Source organism: Chenopodium album, chromosome 26 (genome assembly GCF_948465745.1).
Source record: "Chenopodium album chromosome 26, dcCheAlbu1.1, whole genome shotgun sequence".
NCBI lineage: Eukaryota > Viridiplantae > Streptophyta > Magnoliopsida > Caryophyllales > Amaranthaceae > Chenopodium > Chenopodium album.
The window spans coordinates 12,154,779-12,165,430 of record NC_137859.1 but is presented as its reverse complement, the minus strand read 5'-3'; the positions used below and the strand labels follow the sequence as shown (position 1 = coordinate 12,165,430).

The window sequence follows — 10,652 nt, the reverse complement described above, 5'->3', positions numbered from 1 at the left end:
TGCATTAATTTTAATATGTTTTGTCGTGACGGGTTTTATTGTGCTTCTCCCAAATAAAAGCGACTTAGCTCGGCCTACGACCCACAACCCCCACGCACAGTAACGTACCGTATTAGGCCTACATTGTGCCCGTGCCATGCCGTGATTTCGTCGTGCTGGGCCGGAACAATGCCATCTTTACACTCACCTAAACCTAAATCATAAGTATAAAATTTCCATTGGAGTAACAATATCATGGAGATCATACTAGTATGATAAAGAGGCCTACAATCCAAGTCCACAAACCTTCCAAACAATCTACTCAAACGGATCCAACCCAAACCCAAAATCAAACCCATCATCTTCCAACCTACAACACCCAACTAAAGCCCCAATTACAAATATAAAAGGCCAAAAACCCTAGTTTTCATTTCCTCTCTTATAGCTTCAGCCGATACCGCATCAGATCATCACTTCTCTACTGCGAAACCATGGTAACACCTCTCTCTCTTTCTCTCCTCCATTTTTACACCTTCAATCTTCTTTCAATCTCCTCTTAATCATCGTTTTTTGCTTTTCTTTTTAGGGTATCGATTTGAAGGCAGGAGGCAAAAGCAAGAAGACCAAGCGCACTGCGCCTAAATCTAACGATGTTTACCTCAAGCTCCTTGTTAAGGTATCATTTTTATCAATACCCAGAAATTTTATCAAATACCCAGTTGAATTTTATTGTTAAATTTGGGTTTTTTGTGGTTTAATTTGTGAAATTAAATGGTGGGTTAATCTGGGTTTTTGTTATTATTATTTTTTTTACAGCTTTACCGATTTTTGGTTAGAAGAACTGGTAGCGATTTCAATGCTGTTGTTTTGAAGAGGCTTTTTATGAGCAAGACTAACAAAGCCCCACTTTCCCTCTCTAGGCTTGTTAAGTATATGGCCGGAAAGGTACTTAATTTTTTGAATTTGTAAATTTTGAATTTGTTTTTGTATGATTTAATTTAATTTATATTAGAATGATTTAATTTGATTTGGTGGATGATATATTATTGGGTGTATTACTGAAATGCAATGTGTTTGTGATATAGGATGGTAAAATTGCTGTTTTGGTGGGAACTATTACTGATGATATTAGGGTGTATGAAGTGCCTGCCATCAAGGTTTGTGCTCTGAGGTTTACTGAAACCGCTAGGGCTCGTATCGAGAAGGCCGGTGGTGAGTGCCTTACTTTTGATCAGTTGGCTCTAAGAGCTCCTCTTGGCCAGAACACGGTATAATTGCTTTGATCCAGTCTATTGTGTTCTTTATTGTGCATATGTTTGTGTTAACAGTGCTTACATTTCATGATTTGATGCAAATTATGTGATTATGATGAAATTGGAAAATAAATTGGTTCAGCATTTTGTAAATGCAGCATTTTATTCATTAATGTAGATTAGGAGTGTGTAGGTGTTGATTAGATAGGATGATATAGTCTGGTGAAATTGGTTACATCAGCTAGGTTGAGTCACTATATTAGTGATAATAATAGGAGGGACCAAAATTATTGAACTTTTGGAAGTTTTATAATTGAATTTGAGTTGAGAAACTATTTGAAACTGGGTAATGCGAATTCTTGCTACTCTTCTGAATGTGCTTATGAGCTCTGGAGTATTTGTAATTTTGTATGTTGATGAAATTGAAAGTACATTAATCTAAATGGTATGAAGTGTTGAAGTGATAGCCTAAGCTTAAAACAATTTACTTTAGCTCTGCCTCATGTAACAATGACTATTGACGTACGGCGAAATGTTGCCGGTAGATCACATGTGTAATCTTACGATTTATCCAATTTGAGAGGCAGATTGCATAAAGTTAATTAGACGGAGTTCCTTTATTCATTAATTCCTGTTATGAAGTCAATGTGATTTTGTCCTCCTGCTGTGAATCTGTGATACCACAATGTAGTTTGAATTGACCTAATTATCTTCATGTTTTCCCTCTATTTGTTGCCTGTAAAACAAATGAGTTTTTAAGTTTAATTATTATTATTGTTTGCATGCTTGAGTTGTTGAGTTGCACGTATTGATATATGTAACACTTGGTTCTGAAATCTACTCTAGTTTGTTTGTTGTGGCGTTTTTTACTAGTGTTAAAGATAATGGTTTGTTGGGTGTTACTTAAATTTAGAATAGGAGTTTGTTTATCCATTTGATTATACTTGAGGAAATGGAGTAGTTCTTTACTTGAGGTAATTTAATCTTTTACTATTAAATGCTGCAGGTTCTGCTAAGGGGTCCTAAGAATGCTAGAGAGGCTGTCAAGCATTTTGGCAAAGCTCCTGGTGTTCCCCACAGTCACACCAAGCCTTATGTGCGATCTACTGGCCGTAAATTCGAGAAGGCCAGAGGTAGACGTAACAGCCGTGGTTACAGGAATTAAGTCAAATATCAAGATAGAAGAGTTTGTTGGTTTCTATTGTCAAAGACTTTGTCAATCCATGTGTTACAATTTGGGTTTGAGCTTTTTTTTTAAGTTTTTATGCTGGGTTAGCAAAGCAAATTATTAGTTATAGCAGATTTTGCCCCAACTTTAATGTTATCATCAGTTTTGAAGGTAAATTTTGTTGAAGAGATTCCATAACTTCGCCTGCTTTTCCTAAAGTGTTGCCTAAGGGATGTTTTTGACTTGAATGTTACTCCCTATGTTTTAAGTTGATCTTTCTGACAGTTGAAACCATCATTAAGCAAATATTTAGTCTTAAAAACTGTGGAGTATTAAACCTGCAAAACTAGTGAATGAGTTTAGAAATAAAATAGTAAAAAAAGATTTGGTATAGCTTTAATATTTTTAACTAATTCATTGCAGTTTTTGCTGATTTTATTATTTTTAGTTTAATATTGTAACATTAGCATGTTAATCATTTAAATTAAGCGAATGAAGAATTAGTATTATCTGTTGTATCTTCTTACCTAAAACTCCAACTCCAATCAGTTTCTCTTTTCTTAATCTTATGTATTCCAAACTAGTTAAGTCAAAGTTGTCTCTATACTACATGTATTCTTCTCTTATTATTCTTACTGTTCATTTTCTTTATGCTTTATTTGGATAACAAATAAGGATGGAAAGGAAGGGGAGGGAAATAGGAAGAAGAGAAGGGGGAAGAAAGGGAGGGGGATTATGTTTATTAAAGAGAGAGAAAATGGATCAATCCCTTATCCAATCAAGAGAGTTTGACCTTCTCTCTTTCTCTTCCTTTCTTTTCCTTTTATTTTCTTCTTGGGTGGCTATTAGGAATTTAGGATTCATGTTTGGCCGATTTCGTGGGATTTAATTCATTTATCTAAACTAGTGGAGCCAACATAAATCATATTTTAATCACAAATTTTTGTATGTGGCTGGCCACACCATGTGGCCAGCCACAATTTTATTAAAAAATACATAAGTCTTCTCTTTCCTTTATCTCTCTCCTCTTTTCTTGGCTTCTTCTCCAAGCCAAACTACACATCACCAACAACCATATTTCTACTCCACCCATTTTCTCTCTCCTCTTTTCTTAGTTTCTTCTTCAAATCAGACCACACATCGCCAACAAGCATATCTCTACTCAACCCATTTTCTCTCTCCTCTTTGCCAAATTGATGCAATTAAAGCCTGAAATTGTATAATTTGGGTGTTAAATTGCTGTGAAAATTGCGATTAATTAAGCTTAAGATCATCAACAACATTTGAAGTAGTGAAATCAATGAGAACCGGAAAAATTTGAGCTCGTTTTCTTCGTGGAATCTTCGATCGAACATTCTTCGTCAAAAAATCAGCAACATAAACAACAATAGTAATATGAGCAGATTATAGAGTGTTACTTGTCCCAAAAAAAAAAAAAAGTGTTACAGGTTTAGTTAGGGGTTACTTGTACGGTGTTACTTGTTTGGTCAGGGGTTACTGGTTTAGTCAGGGGTTACTTGTACGGTGTTACTGGTTTTGGTCAGGGGTTACTTGTAGGATGTTACTGGTTTTGGTCAGGGGTTACTTGAAAGGTGTTACTGGTTTGGTATGGGGCCTACAAGCAACTCTTGAATAAGTAACTCATACAAGTAACTTTGAATAAGTAACTCATACAAGTAACCCCTAAAGTAACCCATACAAGTAACCCTTGAATAAGTAATCATACAAATAACCCTTTAATTAACCCATTCAAGTAACCTCTGAACAAGTAACCCCTGAATAAAAAGAAAAAAAAAAACAAGTAACCCCTAAATAAGTAATCCATAAAAGTAACCCTTGAAAAAAAAAAAAAAACAAGTAACCCCTGAAAAATACAAGTAACCCCTGAATAAGTAATCTATACAGGTAACTCTTGAAAAAAAAATACAAGTAACCCCTAAATAAATAATCATACAAGTAATTCCTAGAAAAAAAAAAAATTGTAACACCTGAAAAATACTAGTAACCTTGACAATACCAGTAACTCCTACATGCTCGTAAATAGTAACCTCTAGGTCAGTCATTTTTGCTGACTTGGCAGCAGGCCACATGGTTTATTAATTTCATATTCTCTACCTTCCCATTCTCTCAACTATTTTAGCTTTTTATAATTTTTTATTCTCCCATCAAACCCCATTTATGTCCATATTTTATTACTTCTAAAATTTTTATCTCCTAAAACTCTGTGCATGGAGAAATGGAGCAAGTAAGTAAAAAATGAAGGGAGTATTTAGGGATTTTTAATGTGTCCAATTTTGTTATTATTGAAGCATGTCAAAAAAAAAATAGTGGTGTTATTAGGATAAATATTTTCAGAGAGGTTATTAATAAACGTCGCTTGTTAGCTATACCACAAGCGAGAAAACCCATGGTAACTAAGAAAACCAGCAAGTCTTTCAAAGTAAGCATAAAAGGGTTCACCATCAAATTGAGGAAAAGATAAGATGTTTTTTCCTAAAAAAAAAATAATAAAAAAATAGAAAGAGAGAGAGAGAGAGAGAATATTTGATGCTAATATCCATATTTTTTTATCAAAAAAATTCATTCATCTTTGGTATAATACGATATTATGTTATGTGAATATATTCGATAAACATCATCATATTTTGCAATCACTTATTATATTATTTGATTATGGTGAATCATAGAGATTGTATTAAGATTATTCATGTATTTTTTTTTATTGATTTACTAATATTTGATATTGTATTTTGTAATCACTTATTATACTGTTTGATATTATATTTTATAATCACTTATCACATTATTTGATTCTTGTGAATCAGGGAGAATTGGAGATTGTGTTATATCAAAGATAAAAGAATTTGATATATGATATCAAGAGAAATTCCCTTGATATTATTATATCTAATACGAGTAGCATACCATTGCGGCTTTACACACATACATTAAAGTTTATTTGTCTTGAGAGAAGTCTTGATATAGACTTAGTGGGGGTTAATTCTCTAATAATTTTATGCCTATTCCCAAAAAAAAAAAAAAAAAAAAAAAAAAAAAAAAAAAAAACTCTAATTTTATGCTATCTCTTTCATAAAGGTTGTCAACTTTAGACGGATCATATCCTATCTAATTTGTTGAGTTTAGAATAATTGAATCCTTCATTTTGCACCAATAAATTAAAAATAGAAAAATTCACCTAATATTTGACTATCTAAAACGTTGGTGGATTAAAAACAGCCAACTTATACCTCTTATTACAATCTTTCATTGCGCTACTATATAAAGCTTATAAATAATAAATAATAATAATAATTGTTCCATTATCTTCACAACATAAATTTAAGCTGAAAAAAAGATTCAAACTTATTATTTGAATCTCACTCTCTTATTTCGTTACAACAAAAGAAATGAAGCTAATATTCACGTTGTTTTTATGTTTAATTATTAGCATGGTGCTAATAACAAATAGCCAATCTAATCCAAATTCAAATTTACAGACTGATAAAGTAGACTACATTAATATGGATCCATGCAAAAGCGCCAATCCACCTGTGGAGTGCCAGGCTAACCCAAAGGACAGGCTGACTGATCGCCGTCGCTTTTGTTCACCATATACGTGCTCTAGGGGTGCCTAATCGATCGAGCTAGCTACACTACTGGCCATTGAAAGGCCCTAACTAGCTTAGGATTCATGTAACAAAATAACTGATGTGATGAAATTAAATGTTGTGTGTATTTTGAAAAAATGGGATTTAATTTTATGATTCAAAAAGCATGTATGTGTACCTTAGCTTGCATATTGTAGGCGTCGTATGAGTTCGTATGTACATCCGCTTAAGCATGAATATTGATTTTAATTTGCAAATGTTTTAATGTATGGTTGTTTTGTTTTTTATTATGTTCCACCCGGTTTACCCTTTGGGCCAATCTGGATTCGGGGATCAAATGTGGGTGGTTAGGTTTCAGTCCTCTCCCAATTGTTGTTGCGAGGGATCGAACACAGGCGTTCGCTGAGGTACTGTTATCAATAATATACCACAACAACCTAATCAGCGCGCCTTTTTTGTACAAGTATTAAATTCTAAGAGACCGTCTATTCTGAAACTGGTCTCAAGCGGTCTCTTAGATGATATATATTCTTTAGGTGGTCTCTTAGATGATATATATTCTTTAGGTGGTCTCTTAGATGATATATATTCCATAACAGTGCTTTAGAACAAAGAGACCTGTTGTTTTTCCAATTTGTACTTTTGATCAAAGATATCTATTGTTACCATAACAGGTTGCTTAGACAATCTCTTTTTAAAAAGATATTTCGTTACTCAATTATAAGCCTTGTTGTCGGAAGATAGTGTTACAATAGTTAAATGGTTTATTAACTCAATATTTAGTTTGGAAAAAATTATTACGCTCCACATATTACTTTGTATTTTGTAAATTTTTTTTATTAAACTTAATTTCCTACCCCCATTACCCAAATTCTGGATCCGCCATTGTATAAAGCCACTCCGCAAAATTAAATTACATACACTATGGAATGTTGTTAAAGGCGGTTGGTTGATTATTTTGATTATGAATGAATTTTTTTTTTATTTTTTATTATTGTTTTTAACACGGTAAGATCAACTGGGCCCCAACCGAGAGCTCCTATACGTTTTACGTAGTTACATTTGTACAAAGTCAGGACAAATAATCCTATACGTTTTACGTAGTTACATTTGTACTTTATGTTTCAAAAAATAAAAAAAAGTGGTCAATGATAGTTGATGAAATAATACCGAACTACAAATAAAAGTCAAAATATTTGGAGCGAGGAATAACCGTGACTCTATCTTTCTTTCAAAAAAATAAACATGTGAGTGAGGACTAAGGACCTATTCTCTCAGCTTAATATCAGTTGAGTTCAATTTAGTTCAGCTCTTAATTTCCTTATTTCATAAATAATTCATTTTAGCTCTATTTAGTTCAGTAAATGACAATAGACCCTGAGAAATAGCCCTTGTGGTTCTTTAAACAACAACAACAACATCAAAAAAACAAAAAAAAAAAAAAAAAGAGTAAATGAAAATGAATTTTGAGTCCTTAAAAAAAAAAAAAAAAAAAAAAGAATTTTGATCCCGTGGATATTTGTAAGATCTAACAGTCACTGTCACGATAATATGTGTCATGAGTATTTCTCCTATGTAATATCTAACAGTCACTGTCACTGTCAGGATATAAGTTACTCCCTCCGTTTTTAAATATTTGCTCCATTTCTCTTGGACACGCATGCCGATGCTAATCTTTGAACACTAATATCTTTAATTATCAATAAGTGTAAATTCTAATAATTGAAAATTAATAATCTATTCATTGACATGATTCCAACAAGTACCCACAAGACTATAATTTTAATTATGTATAAATCACAAACATTAGTTAAAGTATGACAAATGAATAGTGCAAAAAATAGAAATGGAACAAGTATTTAAAAACGGATGGAGTACTACTTAAATGGTTTATAACACCTTTGCATAATCAATAACAAAATACTCCTTCCGTTTTAAAATATTTGCTCCACTTTCTATTGCTACCTTTTTTAAATACTTGCTTCATTTCCTTAATTGAAAAGATTTTACAATCAATAACATAATAATAAAATAGACATCAAGAATGACACGTGTTACATCTTGGTGCTGTTTTTACCCTCCAAAATGTTTTTAAATTTTTTTTATTCACTTCCTAAAAAAAATTCATTTTTTTAAATATATTGGTGATTCACTTTCTAAAATAAATATTCACCAAATCATATAATTATAGTATTCACTTCCTAACAAAATATTCACATATTTTCCTTATCTATGTTGTATAAAATATTATTTTATATCTTTTACATTTTGATTCGGGGCTCAATTCTATATATAAATTAAGATTCAAACCTTTTCAATATCATTTAAAGATATGAGGATTATTTTTTTGGTAGCTTTTGAATTAAAATTATTATTTGTTATAAAATTTTGTAAAAACCGTGCGCGACACGAGACTTAATTTACTCCCTCCGTTCTTTTTTATTTGCATCATTTTGGGTTGCACAAAGTTTTAGGAGAGTAACATAATATTGTCAGTGAGTGAATAAATTAATATAGTAAAAGTAAGATGGGACCATGAAAGAGAAAGTATGTGAGACAGGATATATTATAATTTTATAATTTTAGTGGGGACCATAAAATAGAGAGAAATGATAAATCAGTTGAGTGGGGTTTAAAGTAAGAGAGAGAAATGATAAAATATAGCATAAAGTTACCAAATATAAAAGTGATGCATTTAAAAAAAAAAAAAAACACCTCAAAAAGGAAAGTGATGTAAATAAATAAAAAAAAAACGGAGGGAGTATTTAATTAATTTCTCTCACCTAGTGGACCTAACATAAATCAAACTCTTATCTTCCAATTCTCTCCATGATTCCACTACTTTTGTTTTTTACAATTTTTTATTCTTCCACACTATCTTCATACTTTATTACTTTATCTAATTTCTCCTAAAACTCCGCACATGAAGAAATGGAGCAAGTATGTAAAAACGGAGGGAGTACTAAAACATACACCAAGAATAACACGTGTTACTTTTTAGTGCTGTTTTTCTTGAAAAATTATTTTTCTTTAAGAAAAAATTGCAAAAAACCACCTTTTATAACAACTTTTTTTGTAAAAAAACACCTTATAAAAATTTTCTTGTAAAAACACACCTAAAACCACTTTTGTTTTGCGAAGTAACACCTTAACCCAGTTTTCGTCCTTTGACTTGGTTTTCAGGCATTGCCTTGCACGTGAGAAGCACGTGTACCGGTGAGTTTCCCCCTTTTTTTTTCCCAATTTACCCTCCATTTCTCCAATTTAACTTTCTCTCTCCTCCCTTCTTCTCCAACAAAGTCCCAATTATTCACCATTGATGAAGAAATCTCCATTTAATTTTTAAGCATGAATTGTTGCAATTGACATAATTTCGAGTAGGGTAAGTTGTTGTAATTACTGAATATCTTGTAAATTATGTTGGGTTTTCGAATATTCATAAATTAGGGTTTGTAATTGAAAATTAGGGTTCTTCGTTTTTGCCCACAAATGATGAAATTGAAAGTAATTTCGAGAGGCCAATGTACACCAATGTGGTCTTTTTTTTTTTTTTTTTTTTTTTTTTTTTTTTTTTGTATGTGCTTGCTCTATTGGGCTTCAATGGAGGAAGGGGATGAAGAGGTGAAGTGGGGTTTTTGAATGGATGGGGCTGAATGAATAGGGGTGGAATTTTCATGGGAGCAAATTTATTGGGTGAAATGGTGTTGGTGATAGTAGTAGTGAATTAGTGGTGGTGGTGAGTTGGTGTTGGTGGGGGTGGTAGTGAGGTGGTGGTGGCGGTGAGGGAAAAGAGAAAAAAAAATAAAGGAAGAAGATCACATGACCCACACGTGCAAAGTCAATGCCGGAAAACCAAGTCAAACACCGGAAACCGGGTTAAGGTGTTACTTTGCAAAAAAAAAAAAAGTGGTTTTAGGTGTGTTTTTACAAGAAAATTTTTATAAGGTGTTTTTCCACAAAAAAGGTGTTATAAAAGGTGGTTTTTTGCAATTTTTCCTTTCTTTAATTCACTTCTTTCAAAAAATTCACTTTTTATATATTTGTGATTCACTTAAATCATATTATTGTACTATTCATTTTCTAAGAAAATATTCACATATTTTTCGTATCTTTTAATTTATTTTATAAAATACTACCTCCGTCCTTTTTTGATAGTCCCTTATGGAAATTTTTCACGGGAATTAATGAACACAAATAAGAATGCTTAAAGTACATTGAAAAAATGAATTGACATTGGGTATGTAAAAAAGTAGAGAGAGAAAGTAATAAAAGTACATGGAAAAACAAAATTTACATGAGAAATTTAAATTTGTATAAGTATTATTGCAAATTGGAGGGAATTTTGGTAAAAAATTAATATTAATGGTTGTTGAAAAAAGCAAATGGGGTGAACATTTTGGAACTAAAATTTGTCCATAAGGGACTATCAAAAGGGGACGGAGGGAGTATTATTTTATACTATCTTTTACTTTTTGGTTCGGAACTCAATTCTGGTTATAAATTAGGATTCAAACTTTTTCAATTTCGTATAAAAATTTGAGGATTATTTTTGATAGATTTTGAATTAACATTACTCGTATAATTCTTTATAAAATTTTGTAAAAACCGTGCATGGCACGGGACTTAATCTAGTGACATTATAGT

At 31.9% G+C, this 10,652-nt stretch overlaps 1 protein-coding gene across 1 annotated transcript; it reads left to right on the top strand.

Annotated features, from left to right (window-relative positions):
• The first annotated feature begins 403 nt into the window (after positions 1-403).
• Positions 404-2,530, top strand: LOC145617660 (large ribosomal subunit protein eL18x-like). Its single transcript, XM_081672386.1, has 5 exons — positions 404-473; positions 566-655; positions 796-924; positions 1,065-1,247; positions 2,239-2,530. The coding sequence occupies exons 1-5, from the start codon at positions 471-473 to the stop codon at positions 2,395-2,397; spliced, it is 564 nt and encodes a 187-aa protein (XP_081528512.1). The 5' UTR covers positions 404-470; the 3' UTR covers positions 2,398-2,530.
• Positions 2,531-10,652: the final 8,122 nt, after the last annotated feature.